The 23732-nt window shown below is 34.7% G+C and overlaps 1 protein-coding gene across 2 annotated transcripts in view; it reads right to left on the reverse strand.

Annotated features, from left to right (window-relative positions):
* The window catches only part of PIK3C3 (phosphatidylinositol 3-kinase catalytic subunit type 3), a 71534-nt gene that overhangs the window by 39879 nt on the left and 7923 nt on the right, over positions 1-23732 (reverse strand). Inside the window, exons 5-17 of one of the 2 annotated variants that reach the window (XM_082784402.1) lie at positions 23600-23686; positions 22097-22192; positions 14353-14424; positions 13804-13893; positions 13111-13215; positions 12567-12659; positions 11716-11901; positions 10309-10463; positions 8990-9077; positions 7758-7825; positions 4127-4232; positions 3197-3313; positions 2078-2209 (exon numbers count right to left, since the gene is read on the reverse strand). In XM_082784402.1, coding sequence (XP_082640528.1) covers positions 2078-2209; positions 3197-3313; positions 4127-4232; positions 7758-7825; positions 8990-9077; positions 10309-10463; positions 11716-11901; positions 12567-12659; positions 13111-13215; positions 13804-13893; positions 14353-14424; positions 22097-22192; positions 23600-23686 — 1395 coding nt within the window. The remainder of the gene's footprint in view (positions 1-2077; positions 2210-3196; positions 3314-4126; positions 4233-7757; positions 7826-8989; positions 9078-10308; positions 10464-11715; positions 11902-12566; positions 12660-13110; positions 13216-13803; positions 13894-14352; positions 14425-22096; positions 22193-23599; positions 23687-23732) is intronic. The other variant, XM_082784403.1, reaches the window with a different exon arrangement.

The following is a 23732-nucleotide window of genomic DNA, read 5'->3' on the forward strand; positions in this document are numbered from 1 at the left end:
CTCGTTCACAGCAATGTTCACATTAATATCTTGCTACAGTGGATTCCTGAGACACAAATCCTTATTTACTGTATTATTAATTCCTGTCTAGTTCACATATAATAAGATCATACTATACTGACATAAATTTCAGTTAGAAAAAGGTTTAGAATAATCTTACTGGTTACCAATAGCATAACAGCAAGAACCAGAAGTCGCTTAATGTTCCTCAAATACAGCAGTAAATAAGCAATTCTAAAATTCTAGAAGCAGTTACCTACTGTCTAGGATAGAGTCAGACCATGTCATTTCCAGTTACCAACACTATGATCTAGGTATGTTTAAACAAAACAACAACAACAACAACAACAAAAAAACCACCTCAGGTTCTCCACTGTTTAGAGAAGAAAAAACAAACTAGAATTACAAAGGATACATTCTTCCCCTGCATGCCACCCCATCCCTCATGCAACTGAAGAGGAAAGGACAGAAGGATTCAAACTTTGTTTGCATGCATGCAATTCAAACCAATGTAAAAAAGGTCACAACAAAACAAATTGTAACTGACGAGATCAAAAAGAGACAATTACAGGATAAACATTGAAGAAATGCTAGGGGCAAGTCATCTTAAACAATTAATTACTTTCTTAATCTATTTAGTAAAAGAAAAAAAGCCTTTTTACATTGCTGTTTGTGAAGAACAATTTGTTTGCTGTTTCTCTGAACAAAATGGATTGAAAGGGATCAATTACCTACATGAATTTCATCTATTGCAACTGACCAAGTTACTTCCCTCAAAGCAAAAACAATTAAAAAAATCAATAATATGGTTTAATATTTTCACATGCAGTAAATGTTTCAAAAAAGTTTCATAAATAAAAGAAAAACGATTCTTTGAATAGTCCTACAAAAGCTGCCACGTGATAACCAAGAGCACCAAAAATTAGTCATTCACCTCTGACTATCATCCTGTAGCACAGGATTATAGATTAAGTGGAAATGAGTAAGCATTCAGAATCAGGACAATCAAAACCATCTCTGACTTCAAAAGAAGTTTTAAGAGCATGGAATGGTAGATGGGTCCTCTTCTACGTAACTAATAGGTATATAAAGAAACAAGCCAAAGGTGGGGAACCAAAGGTGGCAGAAAACTATCAAAAATGTTTAACTCTTATTTTAAGTAAACAGAATTTATTGCATTTCACAAGTGATTCCCATAAAACTAGAAGGTATACATTTACAACCTACTAGAAATCATGGTTAACATTTGTTGCAACAGAAGCTTGAACTTTTTTCCTCCCCCTCTTTTCTTTAAAACTAGCAGGGAATGCCTCCTGGTTAGAGGCCTGACTGGTAAAAACACATTTTAGTCATCTTAAAACTGGATAATAGTCAACTAGATGGCTTGAAATTACATTTATGATGAACATGGGCTACTTACATTCCAAGTAGCATATAAAGCAAAAGAATTCAACCCTTTTAACAGCATACTGACTGTCCAATAACTATATTAAGGAATGGCTATGTAATTACAAGCAACTGATCTGGTTCAATTTAAGGAGTTATTTATACTTGGGATACATCATCTATATGGCAGTCCACAGCAACATAATGAAATGGACCACCTTATTTCCTCCTACTCCCTAGGAAATAAAGTTTCATTTTGCAGTACAATAATGTTAACATGTAGATTAAAAATCAAAACAGGTATGCTACATGTAAGATTTTAAACATAAGTGATGCTCCCTCTGGACACAGACTAAGATTCAGAGAAGTTCTGAACTAGGAAGCATTCAGCTACCTTGGAGACTGTCTCCGGCTTGTGAACCACTTACTCTAAAGAAGATTTGCGGATAACATTTCACCTTTTTCAAAAGTAGATTATAGTTATTTAATAAAGTATATCAGTCTTATAAAAGCTGCTGTGAATTTAGTACATTAATTTGAAATCAGCTTTAGAAAAAACAATCACTTTAAGAGCACATTACAATTAGATTTCTCCTTGACTACATCAGCCTCTTTCAATCTTTCAACTGGTATTGCTAAGCTTGGTGCTCATTAGATTTGTTTATATTTCAGCTATTCAGACATTATTTACCTTGAAGAGTGTGGCTTTTTCAGGGATTATCCCTTTAATTTTCACCTGAGGCTCCAGAGGAAGTGGAATAAGTTCCATATCCGCTAAATTCATCTTTTCATTATCTGCTAACAACGCCTGAAGCCTCTCATTCTGAAAGAAAAAGAAAATCTTGTGTCTTATCCCCCCTCCAACAAGCAAAACTATTAGGCATACATGAACAGTTAAAGACTTAACAGCAGATAACTGTTACTAATAAATCACCAGCTTCTTCAATTACTACTCTAAAGAATCAAGATTTCATTCTTAAAATGCAGTGAAATAAATATTCTCTTTATATAATAAGAACACAGATATAAGAATACCTGAGGTTGGTCCTGGTGGACACCAAGTTAAACATGGGCCAACAGCAGGTTAAGGGAGGTGATCCTTCCTCTCTACTCAGCACTGATGAGGCCATGCCTAGCATATTGAGTCCAGTTCTGGGCTCCTCAGTACAAGAGACATGGACATATTGGAGAGTGTCCAACAGAAATCATCAGTAGACTGGAGAACCTTTCCTAGGAAGAAAGGCTGAGAGAGCTGGGATTTCTGAGTCCCAGAGAAGCTCAGGGGAGATTTTAATCCATGTATATAAATACGCGACTGAAGAGCGCAAAGAACGTAGAGTCAGGCTCTTTACAAAGGTGCCCAGTGACGGGACAGCAGCCTTGGGCAAGCTGCTGTAGGGAGACTTGCAGGAAGGTAGGACAAAATGACCTTCAGAAGTGCCTTCCAACTTCAGCTGTTACATGACTCTGTGATGATCCTCATATCACAAGTTCTGCTCCCTTCTCCAATCTTCTGCAACTTGCTCACCCTCAAATCACTACTTCTTCAATGATTTCTATACTTTACTTTAGCAAAAATACCCTGAGACATTTCTGAAGGCCTCTTTTCCTTTTCCATTTCTGAAGTTTCAGAACATTTAGTAACTTTAACCCATCTAATCCCTTCTTAGGGTTCTTTAAAATTAACTAAAATTGTTATAGGATAGACAGACATCTGTTATACATATAAGTAGTAAGAATTTTTAGCGAAAGGGTAACATTCATTTCTGGGAAGAATTTGACAATGTAAGTGTTCCAGTGCTTTATTTACCTTTTTCTTACGATTCCCGCTTTCACGCTGCACTGCTTTCATTACATGAACCAAGCGATCTACAAACGTCTGCTGGGCTGCCAACAATGAACGCATCACCCTGACAGATTTATCACCCTGAATGAATTAAAAGAAACAAAATTAGTTATTTGTTCCATAATTATTTTACTTAGAAATATTTTATTCTTTATTCTTACATCTTTGGGCTTTTAAATTGTACGTGAATAAAGATCTATTTCCTCCCAATTCAAAAGATGTTTTCTGTAAAGCGCGGTCAGAATCATTGGAGCTGACAATCAATTATCTGACCTATCAGTTCACTTCAATTTGATTCAACAATTTCAAATATGAACATTCATGCAGGAAAAAAAAAATGCTCACACAACCAAAATAAAGTAACAACAACAAGCACATGAAATACTTTATATAAAGTGTTGAGTAGCTTTCCTAAAATGGGAATTAATGTGAAGTATAAGATTCACAGTCCTGCTTGATTTTAGTGCATCTACTATAAAATTATAAAATAAAAAAGCTTTTATGAATTTCAGTCTGTTTTTGCTTTTTTTCTCCTGTTACTACAGCACCCTTTGCTGTTGGCACACAGAGCAACACAGCTTTTGGATTCAAAAGACAGGCCTCTTGTCTAAATTTGCACTGGTAGATTTCTAATAAAGAAATTAAAAATGAACTAGGCTGATCATACAAGGCATAGGATTTCAGAATCAGCATGTTAACGGGAGCAATAAATAAGACAGAGAAAAATGTTCTTGATTGTTGTTCTTTGCTTTACCACAATCACTGAAAATACAAACTGAAGTAGAAGCTTTCTAAATTTCAATACATGATATGATAAGCTGTCCTCTATCTAGACACTTGTGTCTTTTTGAAAGAAAAGAATCACCAAGTATTTTCCTTACACAGAGGCATTACCTTTAGCAAAGCCTGACTAAATCTTCTCATCACATTTAAGTACATTTCATGAGTCTTTGGGTCCCTCTGCTGAGTGTCTTGGTCTTCACATTCCACTATTACATACCTGCAGCACAGAAACAATTCAAGTTATATTGTACTCTGGCGCTGTGTAATCTGAGTGAAATACTGCAGTCCCGTATTATACACTTGGAGCTAAAAATAAAGTTGTTCAAAATAAAGTTGTTCTTTGAATAATACTAGCTGAGCTCTTCAAAATCGCTTAGTCTTAAATACCCATTTGGATAGGGCAGCCTATAAAAGTTTGAGGTGCTTCACTTGAAGCAGTCAAACATCACTTAGACAGGACAGAAGTCTGAATCACAAGAACATTCCAAACAGGGACAGCGAGTACTCCACTACTACCCTCTACAGCCCAGAGATAAAATTGTTGCTGCAAACTTGCTATTCAAGTACACCTTAAAAAAAAAATCCTATCCTACTTGTTCCTTATTTTGCCATTAGCAACAGTGGAAGAAACTGTACTGATCCTGAAATAGCTCTGCAAAGGCTACATTTCAAATCTAGTTTTCATTTCTAGAATATTCCAGACAGTTACTGTCAATTTATTTTGATGTGCTAATTAGCAGTTTGGAAACACTTTTGTGCTTATTTCTGTTCACAGCACTGAAAAACAAAAAGTAGCTGTGCACAGATCTTCCTTCTGTTTACCAATATATTTCATAGCTTTACCCAGGCTAAACAACCCCACTTTAAAAAAAAAAAAAAAAAAGGTAGAGATTAGCAACTGTTTTCAAACACTGAATTTGGATTCAGAAGTGGCTCTACATATTCAATAAACATGCTCACACTTCACAATAGCGATTAATTTTTTCTTTTTTTTGGACTTGTAACTTCTTTGCAGGTGAATGATTATAGGACAAGATTATAGGTCTTGATTGCAGCTGAAAAAATGATGTTTCTTCTCCTTTACAGATCACTTTTCACATGGATAGAAGCCTTTCTGTAAACAATCAATAACGTCATATCTGGGGTCTTCTATAACTTCAGCTAGTGCTAAAGAATGCTGACAGCAGATGAGAATCAAATGAACACTACATAGATTAACTTGGTGGTGGTGGCTGTTACATTTTAGTTTTAAACTGATTTCACATCAGCTTTATATGTTAAGAAATGAATGCCAAAATACCCTGGGTTCCAATATTAGCTGATAATCCAGAAATTGCTATCATAAAAGGGAGCACTAAGGAAATCACTTGTCAATAGCTTAAGTTAAAAACAACTCCCTTGCTCTATAACTCAAACCTCCTTCCTCCTGAAAAGAAAGGGCAAAGTAAGAAAGGCACATCCATCTGAAAGTAAATAGCTACAGACCTGCACATCCCTGGACTGTTCGGAAAGTTACAGACAGATATCCTGGAAAATTTCACTGCAGCTTTAGTGTACTTCTGACTAAATGATTTATTTATTTAAAGTTTTGGATGTAAAAAAATCTGAATTTTCTTTTTCACATTGATATAAGAAGTCTACTAGAAGTGATTCAAAATTAACTTTGTGTCAAATTTGACTAATTTCATTTACAAACGTGCATTATATACATTAAGGTACACATAAAGTATTTTATTCGTATTATCTCAAGAAAATCTATAACCAGAAATTACTTCAAAATATTGGCTGATACTTTTTTCTATACACTGTTACCTTACTAAAGTGATAGAGTTAGATTGCTGTAATATGAGCGAAAATAAACAAACATTTTAAAAAAATCTGTGCACTAAAACTTCTGGGGAAAAAAGGGTGTCATTAATTGAAACACGTCTTTTTCATTTGTTAAAAATTTGGGCAGTTTCTCAAAACCACCTTAAAACAAGGAGGAAGTAACACTCCACACACACAGGTGTCTCATACATCCAGATGGGGGTGAAGTTAAAAGCAGTAGCAGTGATTTCTGCAGGTACTGTTAAAGTATAAGAATAGGAGAACTTTACAATGACAAGTGAATGAGCAGGGAGGTTTGATTTTCAAGGGATATTGTACTTTTCCATTGATTATTTTGGTGCACATTGTGTCTTGATAGATGAAACAAGCAACTGATCAGCAGCCACAAGGATTTATGGCTATGTCAGCTCAAACAGTGGCTACAACATTTGTATTTTGTCACTGAGATTAAGATGTCTGGAAAGAAAACAATGAATGAATTGACTCTTCTGTGGTGGTGTTTTTTTTGTTGTTGTTGTTTTGTTTTTATTATTGGTCTATTGTTTGCTTCTGCAGTTGGAAGACAAACTTTGGAGTTCTGGAAACTTTTAAATATTCTGTAGATTCTGACAAGTTGCAGAGCTTAGCTCATTTTTATTATGTTGATATAATCCACTAACATTTATTAACATTATAAAGAAAGTTTAGTTAAGTCAAACATTTGGCTTCTACACACTCCAATTTAGCCTGCAATTATTTTAATCATCTACATTTATTAACATCTTTATTCTGAAGCCAAACATCATATTTTCCCCTACAAAAGTTTCCTTGTAAGTAATGTTCCCTATTTAAGTAATGCACTTGAATTGTCTTTCATTTAAATTACTGAATTACACGTCTCAAATTTCTGAAAAAGCAACAGAATTGATGAAGAAAATTACAGACTGGGTCACTCTCAAGACAGGTTCTTAAATTTAAACAGGAACAATTTAAGTTTATACCACCTAAAACAGCCAATTCACCTAATAAGCATGTACTAATGCATATGGATATTTTAAATTATTATATGCATCTAAAAGAAATCAAATGATTATCATACGTATCAAGTCATTTTTAACCATATGAAAGGTACCTAAGCTGTTCATTATAAAAAACATGCACATATACAAGTATATGCTCATGTGTGTTTATATGCATATACACGCAGACAGGGAGTACATTTCATGGAGTACAGCTCTAGTCACCTCAGCTTTCCTATAGTGAGATCATATCTGAAAATGCTTATTTCATTAAGTACAGAAGGCATACAGATGACTAGTTTAGGCATTTAATTCTTAAATTACATGAGACAACATCTTACCTCTTCACCACCTACATGAACTATTCATAAGTAAAGTTCCCCCTAAAGAAAGCACACATCTGCAATGACTGTGCTTATAACACAGCCACAAATTGAATCTAAAAAAACAATTAGATTAGCACAATCTGATTAACGACTTTATGAATGTTTATAAAGTATGCTCTTGACTTATTTAAGTAACTTTAATATTCTAGTCAACACTGCCAAAAGTATAAACACAAAGCAAACAAAAGTAGTGCAGAAAATGAACTTGATTTCCTACTCAATACCAGAAACAAAGTGAATGACTATACAATAAAAACTATACAATCAGCCCCTCTCCCCCCAAACACCATACTTAATGCCCTACAGATCACCTTCCTTTGTCTAACAGAGAAACACCTTTTTATGCTTTAAAAATCAGTGTCCTCTTTTTAGTGATTATTCTGTTCTGCTGTGTGTTATAAAAATACTACTTTATCCTGGCTGAAATTGAGATTCTCAAATTCTCTATTGCTTTGCATCCTTCTGGGCATTATAGCTTTGATTTCAATTACATATTGATACAGAATGAATAAATAGTTTCTAACATACCAGTATAAGTAGTTTGCCAATGTGGAATTTTTGCATGCTCGTGATATCAAGAAAGTGCAAAGGTCTTGCTGAAAGAGATTTAAGAAAAGCAAAATTACATTGTAACATAAGTCTGAGCACATCATAGAGATGAAGATAAGGAAAAAACACAAATGCATGAAGGTTTGAGAGATGTTCCTTTGTAAAGGCTGAATCCGATCCAACCTATGACTGAACTCCTATTTTTATTTTTACTTCAAACATTTCCAGCAGCAACACTAAGTAAAGTATATCATGGTTGCGTATTTGCTAATATATCACAAGTACATGATGTTATCCAACTATAAACCTTCAATGTTAGCTTTCTATTTACAATACCTTACTTTTCTCCTATGCAATTACCCAAGTGTGCGAATCAACCCTGAAAGGGATTTGCTACCTGTTTTACATCCAAAAGAGCTGAAACTCATTAAGATGGTTTACATCTTAATATAAAAAACAAATTTGTAGAGTATATACAACATTTAGCTGCTTTTCCAAGGTGTAACAGTCCAACTAAAAAAATATGAACATCTTTACCTAGATATTCCTTTTGAGCCTTAATTTCCATGCAGTCCTGAGACCCAAACAGGAAGATTTACAAAGACAATGGATCTTTTGTTCAAAGACCAATTAACTGTACAACTGTACATCAGATTAAAAACAGACTCCCCCAAATTGTCTTTACCTTGCAATTTTCCCTCCTGCAATTTCTACTAAAAGAAGAGTAAAATCCTTGGCAGATATAAGTCACAGCGTCTTTAAGGTCTATAATGATGGCACAAATGCCGAAGAATCTGGGCACAGGAAGAACACATTGCAGGTATTAAAAAAATACTTGGATAACTGTTTTCTATTTAAAAAAGGGTGGCTTTAAAACACCTCAAATTCATGTAGTTGTCAGTATCTAACCAGCACGTGATCATCTTCTCAGTAATTTTCTACTTTAAAAGACAGGTATTACAAAAAAATCAATGCCTAGTCCCCCAGTTTTTGGTAATGGGACCAAGAAGATAAATAGACAGCCTGTAAGAGAAAATCAGATAACCTATTGCTATTTTCTCAAGCATTTAAATAACATGCATGTTCTTAGAGCACTTCAAGTATTCAGCAAAATATAGTATAAAAATTCAACCATGTATAAAAATGTAAAAATAGTATTAAGTCCCGGAGGTCTCAAATATCACAAATGCAAGTTAAAACATTCAACTTACATCAAGGTTCTCATTGTCTGCAGGCTCCTTTGTTTTAGAGGTAAGAGGTGGCGAGGAAACAGATGGCATAGGAGTCATGATCTGGGAACTACATAAAGGAGAGCATATAACTGGCATGATTCTAAGTTCTTGCTTGGAGGACGGGGCACATACAAGAAAACAGCAATGCATTTCACTTCCACAGCATAATAAATTCAGAAAACTGTAAGGTAAGTATCTTTAAAAAACACCCTCAACCCTCCTCTCTCTCAATTCTGTCTTGGAACAAACTGCATGAACAACAGCTTTGATCGCTGTGTCTGGTTAGTTACACAGCTTATGGTTGTAAAAGACATTGGGTTACATCAATCTTAGTATTTTGTTCCAGCTTGCATAAAAAATAAACAAACATTCACGGGAATTTAGCAAATCCACATTTTCAGTATAAGTTTTTGTTTTAAAAACACATTTCCAATTAAATTACCTACACACAACACCTGCAAGCACTCAGATCTGGAATACAATCACACATACCAGAGTAGACAAATCCAATGCTTGCTATGCCAAATTTTTACTTTCAGGTAAATTTACTATGTGATCAAACAGATCTATCGACGTCAAAGTGTCATTGCATCATGCATTCCAGGACACCTAATCTATAGCTTAGTGGTAAGACCAGTGGAAACCTTGTAACATAAAGAGTACATATGAGTGGCACAAGTGATTAGATAGTGATGCTTAATACTAGAAATTTGGAAACCTGTTATACATATTCACATAAAGCTCAGAAGGAGACTTCTGTTAACCAAGTTTGTTTGCACCTTAATCAGGTATTAATCAGGTATTTCAGCATTTGTTTGGGATTCCAAGTAATAGAAAGTATGCCGCCAGCAGCTCCTTCATATTCACAGGATTATCGCTACATGTTCTTTTGAAGGAGCAGGAAGAAATTTATTTCCATTTCAGACTGATCAGATGTTTAGATTCATATTCTTTGATGAAATTCAGAAATGGAGTCTCATGAAACTGCTTCATGGGAAGCAACCTACCTTCTGTAAGGACAGAAGGAAGCAATGTCATTGCTCCTCCTGAAGTTACCTTCCTTCTGCACAATAATGTCAAAGGCCACAACTTCTAGATTGAGTGTGTTAGTTCTGTAAACTCTCTCTACTCAGTAAATACATTCTGTGAAAGGTTAGGATTTTTGTTTATTTAAATTAACATGTCACCACTTCAGATTAGATAAGAACACTGAATATGCAACAGTCCCTAAAAAGGGGAAAGAATTTGAAGACTTGTTACACATTTCTGTTTTTCTACAAGAAATCTTAGCTTCTTACCTGTCTATTTCTGTACCATTAGCTCCAGATGTTGTCATGCTTTCTGACACTGAACCTTGACTATCTCTCTTGCTAGGTTCCAGTCCATTCTTTATGTCATCAAAGTTTTCATATTTCAATGCCTGGACTAGTTGTAGCAGATACATCAGCAAATCCTTATGGAGGGGAAAAAAAAAGGAAAATTAATCATGAGGATCAAAGCTGCACAATTTCTTAATCTCAGAAAAACTTGGTCAGAATTTATTGACTATAAGGAACTGGAAGAGAGTCTCATCAGAAACAAATATACAACAGAAAAAAACTGATCTAGGATGAAGTTTGACTCCCAAAGACAGCAACTTACCACATCACTAGTTCACTCAAATTTATTAAGTGCTAGTTAAGGATTTTAGTGAAAATGCATCTTTAAAATACACCTTTAAGCCCTACTTGCTTCTGGCATCCACGAAATAAACTTTCCAGTTTAGGGCTTCTGAGAATGAAACTTGAGCACAAAACGTGGACTGTGGTACCAGGAATTCACTTTCTTTCCTCCTCTCTTCTGTACAGTATTTATTTTTATCCTTAGTAATGAACCAGTGCATCTGATCTATTTAAGACTGAATAATAGAATTTTAATCACTTGCTGGTTATAATGAATTAATTTCCTCTACTATTCAACTTGCTCAGCTGGCTTTAAATGTTTTGTAAAAGGTACTCTATACAGACAAAGCAGTATGACCTTGGCTATTGAAGAGGGCTTGCTAAAATTAGAGAAATTTATGCTCCCTATTTTAATCTGAATTGATTATCAAAGATTCAAGAGCTATGGCAATACATTCAGTTTTGTGTTTTTTTTTTTCTACTGTCAAAAGAAAAGAAAATACATAATTAAAATACTGAAGATTAGCAACTATTAAGTGGGCTCTACTCACAAATCACATCTCATCACATTCTAATCAGTATACAATCAGAAATACCTTATTCCCACATACATTTTTCTACTCGTTTTCTTCAGAAAGTTTGTGATGATATACTGCTTCAATCTACCAGACAGTTCTGTTTGGAAATCTTGTAGTGAATATTCTTAGTTCAGCATAGTTAACAGGTTAACAGAGAAAATTTATCACTGGTTTGCAGGGAGAACATAGGATTCTTTCAACTTCACAAAAAAGTGCTGTCACTGACTGTTCAAGCTAAGACAATTATCAATGAATATTCAATAATAGCAATTAATATTGTAACCTTCCCTCCATAAAGAGTTTTTATTAAAGAGCATCATTGTGAATTTTTGTTTTAAACTTCTCCATTGCTGTTATCACTTAAATGTAGCAAACATTTGAAGTACTTGGTAAGAGTAAAAAATCCTCTCTGCTCCAAGCCCAACTTGGAGCTAACTTCCACATGTGCTCATGAAACAGTGAATACCTCATCATCAGCCTGCTGAAGCCTAGCAACAGCGTATCGTCGAACTGTTGGATTAGTGAAGTGAGATGACAGAAGTTCTAGAGAATCTTCCACATCCATTGGCTTCCATTTGCCCAGTAGCTCCAGTGCTTGCTTTGCCTCTTGAGGTAGGTCCCAATTGACACACTTCAAAAATTTTGTCAAGGCCTAAAATGAAAGATGGGACAATTCAACAACTGAGACCTGGGACAAACAAATAGATTTCAGAAATCAAAAGTTAAGGCAAAACTAGATCAAAACTATCTTTACATAAGCACAGACCTATGAAGCTTTACTGACATAAGTGACAATACAATTTGAAGTATTTTAATAGTATTTTAATAATGAAGTATTTCATCTTTTGAAATTGTAGAGTGATATTTAAGCAAAATGTAAAGTCAGTGATTACTGCTCAACCACCATTGCAACTATACAGAAATATTTACTGCTGGGTGATTACTTTATATATTTTGATATACCTTGGGCTTTTGGTGTTCTGCTACGTATTTTGGTAGCATTAACCCTTTTAGAAAAGGGATGAACAACTACTTTTTAAGCATTTTACTTTGCTTCAGGAGAATTAGCATCACTAGTATATTAAGCTGTCACTTGGGTTTTGCAGAAAGACTGCTGCAATAATAGCCAGTTACTAGGATTTGAAAAGGAGAACTATGGTCTTTAATTTTTAAATCAGTACGACTATAGAAAAAGTTAAAATAATCTTGAATAACTAAGACAAACTCTGTATCTGCAAGAACAAAACATTGTAAAAAAATCAGTGCCAGATGAAATGCTTCTTGCATTAATAAATCCTCTCAAATAATTCAACTTACCTTCTCCTGATTAGTAAGGTAATATCTGAATTTCCAAACTAGATCCTGTTCCTCGTATGTCAGCTGCTTTGTTGGTGGATAACTCACTATGATCTATTAGACACACAGTCAGAAAGTGAGTTTAAAACACACAGGCAGGCATAATCACTGAGTTAACAGACTATACTGTGACAAAACACTGATGAGACAAAAACAGCTATAAAAAAGCTTTCCAACAACACAAATTTCTCGTGCCATTGTGGCGATGCTCCTCAGTTATGTTGAATGAACTGGCTGTGTAGGAAAACGTATGCAGTTAGTTTTAAGACTACCATCAACACCAACATATAGGTATATGTTCTTATCCAAACAGAACTGCAGCAATAGTTAAAAAAGTACATTCTCCTCATTCCTGAGTTGGACCGATATAACTATGTAAGAAAAAAATGTTCTTTATTAATGATTTTCTTTAAATTGTGGTGAAACATTTCCCTGAAGTTGTCACTACGTATTAATACCAAGCTACCTAGTAACTTCAAATTTAGTCGTCAGATGAATGACTTACATTAAGCTGATCTCGTGTAGCTGCATTAGGCTTCAGATCATGATCAGAAGGTCCACTTCTTAAACTTCGAGCAAGCTTGTGATGTTTGCTTTCTACTAAGTTCTCCTAAATGCAGAGGGTAAGTCAATATTTATAAATATTTAAACTCGAGAGAAAGTTACTACTGAAGTGAAAACACCTAGCAAAAACTCACCAGGATCTTAAATAATGCATGACAATTAAAATTCACATCTAAAACTACAGCATCTTCTGGATTGTTTATTTTTCATCATTGCTGTTTAACAAGATATCCTTCAACAATATGCTCTTTTACTCATTAAAAGTAAGGGTTGTTGGGGTTTTAGTTTATTTAACTTCACTTGACTTACAAGCCCTATGTTGCCTTTTGGTGAATTGCTGCAGAATGCAAGTGTTCCAGTCAAGGCATCTGTGATTTAGACAGCACTCAAACGTGCTAGCCGCTTTGAAAACATTTTTAGGATGTTTGCAGTATAAAGCTTTGTATGCAAGAAAAACATTCTCAAAAAGTTTTCCCACTGTTAATAACATGTTAGCAACAGTAGGAGCCACAATAGGAGCCACAGTGTCAACAAGATTTCAGCAGCCAAGGCAGTTTTCAGCATTGTCAGACTTGCTCTTGCAGTGTTAGATTAAACAGTGCTCAATAAGTGTTGCCAGTAGAAGCCCACTTACATTAAGGTTCCCAAAGCTGCCAATACCAGTCCCACTGAATTGGCATCCACAATAATGGAAATCTTTTCTAGAACTGTATTTAGGCACTGTCTACATGAAAGACAACATACAAGAGAGCGTAGGGAGAAAATATTTTAACAGATGAAGTGACCAAGAGTTACTATACTTTCTTCTATACTTGATTTCTCTCTTCTTCAGCTCCTTCTTACGTTATATTCCCACCCTCTCCCCTCTTTTACCAACAATCCCCCTATTTTGCTTTTCTATACTTCAGAAGCAAGCACATTAGGTATGGAAAGGAAGAGAAGCATCACCAGCATTAAATCACTTCTGGTATTTTAAATCTACCAGAAGCAGCAATAAAAAAAAAAAAGTCACACCAACATACTTTTCAACTGGTCAAATACATCTTTGCAACAGAATTTTGAACTACTACAAACTAGAAGTGATATGAGTGATATGACAAACTTAACTCCACTTCTGAAAACTTCTCAGCAAAGTACTGTTATACACATTGCTTTACATGGACGCTTTACACATAATGCTTACCATAGACATTTGTGGATCTGGAATCTTAACAATTTCAGAGCTCGTCAAAATTGGAGAAGACTCATCACCATCCTGAATGACAGAAAGTTAAAAGCATACTTAATATTTCCAATTCTTAAAATAAAATAGCATGTCATATTAAAGCATTATATAACATACTGAAGTAAAAAATTTTGCAGCCACACCTTGCAGAGTTTTGTGGGTATAAAGGGGAAAAGAAAAAATGGATTTTTTGGTTAGTTTTCGCTAGATGATAAATAAGATCACAATAGAGATGGAAATTCATCTGAGGAGATGCATCTTGGCAACTCACTACCATGGAAGCAAACAAGCAAGTGGAAAAAATTGCTGTTATCATTACTCATGTCCTCTGGAAGCGCAAAGAAAAACTAAATCAGGGTCCGTACTTTCACTAAAAACAAAGAGTTTCCTAGAAACAGCAGCAACATGGCAGAAAACATTTCAAAACAGTTCAACAATAAAGGTCCTCTGAAACAGCCCAATGTAGGAAGGTCTGTGCCCATCTATCACAGGTTCCACATACAGTGTGGTATGGTCTTCTCTGGAAGTTCATGCTGTACATGCTACTCTGGAGCCGTAAGGCAGATGCCTGATAATTTTTTCATTTAGAAGACTAAGGTGTTGCTGGTTTCAGTGGAGAAGCAAAATTTTTCTTGTTTGAATCTGGCAGAAAGAAAAAATAAAGTCTGCCACCACAAGACAAGATCCAGCAACATCATTTCCCTGCTTTTCAGTCACATCCAGAAGACTGGTTTTGTTTTATTTTAGAAATGCAACCAAGCATTAATTGACATGATCTACAGAATATTTAAAAGACAATATAAAACAGTAAAATAGAAAAGTCATCAAAAAAAAAAACACGAAGCCACTAGCATAATACATGCTGTACTATACTTAACTAAGTTTGTTCTCATTTATTTCAGAATAATTTTCAGGCATGAATCCTAATGAAAAGATTTGATGCCAGCATTGTCAAACAGGACAGAAGTAATGGCAAAAATTCTAAAGGCTGAATTGAACATGTAGCCCAATTTCCAAATGTAAGCAGGGACTAAAGATGCAAATAAGGTGCCTACTGGAATTATTATCTCAATCACAATGTATATTTTACCTTCAAAAATTAAGCCCTGAGGGTTTAATCGAAAAGACAACCGCTAACACTGAATCTTCCCACTGACTTCAGCAAGCTTAATTTATTTTTCATCTGCAATGTGTTGCCTCTCCACAGTTTCAATAGGATGCATGGGGAAGGGAAAGAATTGCTAGATCTCAATGAAGTATGCAGCCTTAGTTAAAAAAAAAAAAAACAACTAAAAGTTAATGGCCAAAAGATGTTCCATATAATCTATTCAAATCACAAATAAAATAGTTTCTTATATTTTGATTTTCTATATTTTTATATTTATGCACACTGTATATATGTGTTTTGGTTTTGTTTTTTTTTATGAATGTACACATATTAAACACAAAAATATCAAACCTTCATTTCACACGAATCTATTCTAGTTTTATTTAATTTTAGAGTATAATACACGTTACAAAGGTAAAAGCTAAGGCCTTCAGCAGCTTCATTATAAGGGAAACAGACATTTCCACTAAAATAATTTTTTTTTTTTTTTTTAAACATAACTCTTCTGTCAGTAATGCTTTGAGGTAATTTGTTTTAGTTTGCTTCTGCCCAGCCCCTTTTTTTTTTTTTTTCTTTCATTTTTCAGTCCCAAATGCTTCTTGGGATGCTTTTGCTTTTATATTTTTCAGAGGTAACTTTCAAAGAATTGAGGAACTTGTATCAAGGAGGAAAAAGGAAATAATTATCAACAACAAGAAACAGGAATTAATAATGCCTTCACCATTTCAGGAGAAGGGTATTTTATTAACTTATGTATATTCTGTGTTGCTGACTACAGTAAAAGATTTCTTAATATTAAAAAAGCATGTTCAAGAAGACAACTCCATATTAGTTTCTCATGTCTTTCTTAAGTACAACTCTATGGTCAAAATAATGGCAACAACTACACATCTATCCATCCTAGTTAAATGTTTCATATGTATATACACACACACTCTGTGGCTGATGGCAGTCCCAAAATAAGCAGTACTGCTCTTCCAAATGTATGCAAAAAAATGTATGCAAATGCACACTGAAGAGGACACTTCACATTAACCTAACTCTATAGAAATACTAATTCTGAAGTAGTTCTATTATAGCAAAACTACTACTGCACTGATATAAACAGTAGACTGAATAAAGTAGGAGATAGGCACATCAGTGATCACACTGTACTAACACTTCTGTGACCTCACTGCAAGCAGCTTTCAAATCATGACATTAGTATTAATATTACTAAGTCGAATTACATAAAAACAATGAAATATTAAGGAATCGTGTTTTGGCAGGAAAAACTGTCCAAGAAATAAATTTAGTGACAAAGGATGACAGACCAAGTTTCATCAAGTAACTAGTTATCTTCCTAATCAAAACTGTAATAAGGCTTCAATCCAATGTGGCCTTTAAAAGCAGTGGAGGATTACAAATGCCCCAGAGACAAACAGTGCTTCCCCTCAGTTTGGGCCCTTCCCACAACAGCACTGTAGGAAAAACTTGACACAGCAGTGGAATCAATAACAACTAATAGATGTTCAAAACCCATATTGAAGCATTTTTAACATCCATATCCCATGTAGAGTCTCTAGGGATAGGCAGTAATGATACTACATCTTTGCCTCAGTAAATACACTCAGATAAAGTAGGCAGCTGAAAGAAGGAAAAATTCTGACAAAGGTTTTAGACTTGTAAAATGGAGCACCACAATCAAAAACCTATGACAGAGATTGCCAATTCAGAGCTTATTAGGATGAAAATTATTAAGTGCCTGAAATCTGCTTAAACAAAAAAATACAGAAGTTAGAAAGACACCAAGCTTTCCAGTGACTAGTGTCAAAATGTTTATAGTGCCCTCTAAATGCAAGACTAGTATTAAAAAATAATTATTTCCAAGCTCATTGGTAATACACCTGTGTAAGCTTTTGAAAGAAATAAGGTCTTCTTTATCCACCTTTACTCAAATGCTCAAATGCAGTTTTATAATGCTGAAGAGCCAACCTAGAAAGTTCTGGCTATTAAGCTCAAGTACTAGGAAAACTTTGTTTCCTAGTGTTTTGTTACATTTTAGAAAACAAAACCAGAAGCTTCAACCAAAACTTGCTGGGAAGCCAAGTTTTGCCAAAGCATATATGTCAAATTACTGTCAGCAGTTACAAACATGTTAAAAACTGACTATTTTATGAAATCCTTAAAGAAGGTCATTGTGAATAGTTTGCCTGTGAAGGAAGTCAGCTGTTTTACTCACCTTCCAATTAGATTAGTGCATAGCTCTAATTCTGTGTCATACTTGGAGAATATCACATGGACCACCGTGACCCTGACCATATAAACTTATTAAACCACACCAAGGTCTGAGAGTCAAATTTCAATTTGCATTTTGAGTTTGGTCAGGTGCATGCTTTTGAAATATCTCTCCTGATTATCCCCATGTAATAAGAATTGATTTACAACACTCAAGTTTTAAAAATACCCTCCAACTGCTAAGAGTCATTCAACTTGGGGGACTTGAGGAAAACTAGACTCAAGTAAGAGAATCCAATGCAGACATTAGGCCTTCAGCAACCATTTCCTCATGGGAAATCTGCTTCTATTTACTGCCTTATGTGCTAACACTGCCAGAGCTGGAGAGATGACCTGTTGTTTTCCAACTAGGAAACAAAAGCAATGACAATACTGAAAAGCATTCACTTGCTTTAAATTAATCTTAAGAATTTTAGAAGTACTTCAATACATTAAGGTCAGTGAAGAACTTTAAATAGTTTATAATGTTTATATAAAGTCAACAAAATTTGCAGCTTTGTAAACCCACAAAGTTCTTACCTGAAAATTAATTTCACAGTATAAATAAATAAGGAAGTTCTATTTATCTTATTCTTTACTACTTTCTTCCAAGACATGAAAGAGGTTCTCTGGGAATGTGTCACTTTTAAACCAAATGCAGAAGTGCAATCAATTTATTCAAAGGTTTCATTTGGAACCTTTGCAAGAATACACATTAATGAAAAATACTGATGTTATTTGCACTTGGAAAATCACAGGGAACTTTTGCCTGAATGAATCAGAAATGATGCTCTTGTCACTAGAAGGCTGCTATCCTTCACATCATGAATGTTGTATTAAAATTAACAGAGAACATGGAAAGAGCCACTGCCACTTTACGTCATTGTAATTGAAGGCTGAATCAAGCAGTAGCTGATAGAATTTGAGATTCTTTAACAGGCTAGTTCTTTGTAAACACTTGAAAACAAATTTATCACCCAAACTGTGACAAGTAATCTTCTCTTCACCTATCGGTCACAGACAGGTGACAACAGAACCTAGTTTCAATATCCTGGGTATGTATACTGTACACTGTAATTGAAAGCATGAAAATACTGAGAAGATAGGCATTAATTTATGTAGTTTCCTACTGCTGCCAGAAAAGGGTCAAGAACTTGCTGAAAAGCTACTTCATAACAACAAACCCCTATAACTAACTGCAGCTTGAGTTTTAATATGTACTATTACACATTCAATTACTTTATCACCACAAGAGCAGACAATTTATAGTTATTTTGTTCCATGCATTTTTAATATGCCTCAGTAAAATCTGTCAAGAAATAGATGTATGTTTCAAGTCTGAGTCTTCTTTCCCTCACTTTTTATATCTTTAAGACTATAATGACGACTGGAAAAAATTGTGTGTGCAAATCAGGTATAACTCATCTATAATGGTAGGTTTCTGGAGGTTGAGGAAAGAAACCAGTTTTAGGAATATTGCATACAACTATATAAAGTGTCAAGACAATACAAAGCTGCATGTTAGCCATGCTCATTAGTTTGCACCTGTGACACATACAACACATTCCTTTAATTTAAGCTTTTACCCTACTGCAGAGTAAACTTGTTAACAATTCTTAGTAAAATGTTTGTGTTTTGACCATGTTCCATTATGCTCTCCAAAAAAATACTTCCTTGATTCACAAAGAAGTAAATAACTATTTGGTTTTGAAGAAGAATTTGACACATACTAAGTTGCCTTGTGTTTTGTAACACCATGGAATTTTGTCACAGTAAGATCCTCTAAAACAGCTGGTTCTAAGAGAAATCTACAGAAACACTACCAAACAAGCTATTCTAAAAGGCAAAAAAAAAAGACTCGGGAAGATGGGTCCCATTTTCAAATACAGTCTGCTAGAACAAATGCTAAACAAACGCTTGGACTCTCAAGCAGTAAGCAGGTAAGCTGAGCTAGGTTTTTAACCTAGACACCTGCCTAAGGCACAGAGTATCAACATTTTATCTTTTTCAACTCCACAGGATACTTCTGGACTTTACACGAGCTTTGCTCATTTAAAATGTTAGCCTTAAATTCTTCTGCAATGCTTTAGAAACAGACACAGCCATAACAAAGCACCTAACACTTAACGCTCCCTCTGGTCAATAAGCGCTCATTCACAAGTGACCCATTCAAATAGGACAAATACTTCAAACCTTTGAGACATAACCAGAGACTGGAGTATTTGATGCAGAAGTATATTCAGTATATCAAGCATATTTCCTCTAAGCACCAGAGGTGCACCAGGAAAGCACAAATAACTTCTGCCTTAAGACATCAGCTCTGTCATCAAAAACAGGGAATTGTGAAGACTCAAGTCTAACTGCTGGTTCTGTGACAAGAAACACAACAGTGGGACAAGATTCTAGATGCCATTTTTAGAAGGCACCTCTCTACTTGGAACCCAGAACACCTTAAAACATAGAAGACATAAAAAATAAAAGACATGAAAACATAAAAGATAGCTCTGCAATGGAGTACTCATCCCCAAACCCAGCAGTGTTCCCTCTTATCTGGTTAAGGTCTCCAAGTTCATTCTGAGCCTCTTGTTGTCTGTGGCCCTACAGACAGCCTGATCTTATCTGCAAACCAGCTTCAGAGTTGCACCAACCCACTGCTTGGTCATCAGATTTGCTTTAGTGTACTGGAGAATTTGGTAAGAGCCAAGTTGAACCACTGTTGCCTCCGGAAGCGCTACAGAGACAGCCACCACTACATGGGACAGAACATAGCATCCACCTGCTTTAGTTCTATATCCTGTCTGCAAGACTGAACTTTTACAAGGGTTTGCAAAATTTCTTAATCAGATGCTCATTTTTGGTATGACAACAGGAAAAGATAATTTTTAAAATTAATTAAATGTAGTAATTTAAATAACTAATTTCCAACAGAATAAAACTTAAGCTGATTGTGATTTGTGTTTTCTCAGGTGTTTTTTGTTTGTTTTTAATGCTGTTTTTTTTGCAATTTATTGCTGTATTTCTCACTGCCTTCTGGTACCTTACCTAGATCACAGTGCTACCTTTCAGACCAGTTGGTAATGCTGCCATGAAAATAATTCTAACCTATCTTCCATCATATTATAATTTTCTATATTGAATCACATTCTTTAAATTCTCAGAATAGATGCTACTTATAGTGTCTCCAAGCTTAACAGGACTCCAGTCTATCATCATCTACTTTCTCTTTTCCATACAGCTGCCTTATTCACTAATTTTCCAAATTCTTATTAATAGAAACATACTGAAAACTTTAAAAGGTAATTTCTGTTGAGTTTTCTTTTTTTTTCTGAAGCCAAGTGATAGAGATGCTGTCATCTCTATCTCAGTGGATCTTTCTACAATGCACAGGTCCATAGAAGCATTGATAATGCCTGCCAAGGACACAATACTGCCTGTAAAGCTCACTGTTAATCCTTTGTTTCAAAAAATTTTAAGTCACAATACTGATGTCACTGCTTAAATGTTTCACAACATTTACGACTTGATCTTTTTATGACTTTACTTGATTTTTTTACGACTTTACGACTTGATCTTTTTGGTTTCGAAATCTACTTTTAAAGATTGCATTTTTCTGGATACTTCAGAAGAACAAAATTAATAAGCTGTTCCAGAAGCTTGAGTTGTGGTGTTTTAACAATTAAGTTTTGCATGCATACATACAAATTGGCAAGCCCTATTGCAGACGCTGAAAAATGACAGCAGGATATCCCTCTTAGTAGCGATTCCTACATACACACTTTCTGTGCAAGAACATTAAAATAGTTACTAGCTTCATATATTGCTTTGGAGATACATTTCCTGTAAACAGGAAGAAAAGATGGAAGACACTCTGATCAAAAGTCTTCTCCTAAATTAATTTTCATAACATTTTCAACATCGAAGTATAAACTTTTATTTGTTGATTTTAGAGAACGTTCACAAGCTGAGCACCTGTGCGAAGTTTTAAAAGCTTGTATTTTATAAAATCACAAATCAATACAGGTACACTTCTTCTTGATGAGACAATTTTACATACAGCTACTCTAAAAGTACCATTGGGCAACTGGAGGAACAATATATCAAAAAAGTTTTTAATCACTCACTTAAAAATTCTATAATCTTGAACTGTTACATGAATGAATAACTTCTGTAATTTCATCGCATCCATACCATTTGATTTGTATGTACATAAACAGCTGCTACTGACAGCTGCCTGCTACTATCCTGCAGCAGAATATTTCACCTCAGCAGAAAAAATTATCTATTTCAGATGCACACACTGCTTTTTAAAGAAGACCATAAAGTCTGCAAGGCACATACCTTTTCGTAGTAAACTATTCCGTATTCTTTATCATCACACTTGACACAACGGAATTCAATCATCAGGTACATAAAATTAGAACTTCGTTTTTCCCTCTGAGAAGAGAACCACCAGATGTGTATCACATATTAAAGAACATCGATCTTTAGCATTCACAGTACAGCAATTACTCTACTTCCTTTGTGCTGTAACTGATTAATTAGATTATCACTTGCTGAAGCAATTATTCAGTTAATCATTTCATAGCACTACTTGAGACCTTTTTCCTGACATTCTTCCTTAACTTACATTGCCAACTCACAATAAACATCCACATGTAACAAAATCATATTGTTTTAATCAGTAGTTTGCAATTATGATTCAAAAGCCTGCAAAGAAGCAATGAAGAATAACCAGTTGACTTTTGTTTTAAATGATTACATGTAATTATGCACATCAGTCAAAACCCAGAAGACATGAAAAATGACTGCTTTAGATGAAACAATGAAAGAGACAAATTAAGCCTAGACCAAAATTAGACTTGCAGCTTTTAGACTTTCAGAGGAAGATTTGCTTGTGTATGTGTTTTTTAAATGATTTATTAGTAAAAGTGTTTAGAATTTTAAGATTTTTGAAATCCAGACGGGTAACAAAGAAGTTATACATAAAACCACTATCGGGAACATTTAATAAAAAAAATCATGCCCTTTGATAGCAAGCAAATCAAGCTCATTTCATACGTTCGTAATGGATTCAACTTGCCAGCAGAAACAATGCAATTTTGCATTTAAGACACAGCTCTAGGAATCAGAGATGTTGAATTTTATGTAGTTTTATAAAAACCAGGAAGACGACAAAAATACCCATTTCCAACACAGGATAGGCTGAGTTCTCAAGAAGACTTGAGAGGTTATTAAAACACAAATATAAACATAAAATCCCAGACCTCTAATTAATTAGCTCTAATTAAAGTAAGATAAAAAAAATCTCAGAATACAAAGCAGAATACAAAGGAGTTCTGTTGTGCAAGATAAGTATAATCAGTTAGTAAGTCTGCAGTCATTTTTCTCAGTGAGGCTTAACACCTCATACAGGTGTTACGTTGTGGTTTGTGAGTTTGTTTAATTCACTCAAATCTTGTGTTTTTCTTCAACACCCAAAAATCAAAACCAATAAAGTTAAACAGGTCTGAAACCAAAGAAAGTCTATATGGCCAAAAAACTTCCCATCATGATCTAAATCCTAGAGGTTATTCAGTTATATCTAACAACATTTGCTCCAAGCTACACCAAATCACTTACCAAATCACTATACCAAGTCACTTAAAAGTTGATAAAAGAGCTTTCTATTCCCATAATTGCCCAAGTCAAGTCCAGATGGGAAGCTTAAAGAATTATTTTTCCTTTAATTGTATACATCAGTGACTGAAGAAAAATAGGACCAGTTAGTTTCCCACACATGTGAGAGTTCCACATTAGCAAGATTCAAAAAGAAAATTACAAATCTGATCGAGGATGACCTACCTCGTTTATCATTTCTATTTCTCTAAAGGTCAGCCTGTCCAGCCAGTCCACTTTCACCATGTGGCCTTGCCGATGAGACTTCGTGAGCTGCATACAAAATCACAATGATAACATTTAAATTGTTTCAAGTAAG

This window comes from Aythya marila (genome assembly GCF_965140915.1).
Source record: "Aythya marila genome assembly, chromosome: Z".
NCBI classification, from domain to species: Eukaryota; Metazoa; Chordata; class Aves; order Anseriformes; family Anatidae; genus Aythya; species Aythya marila.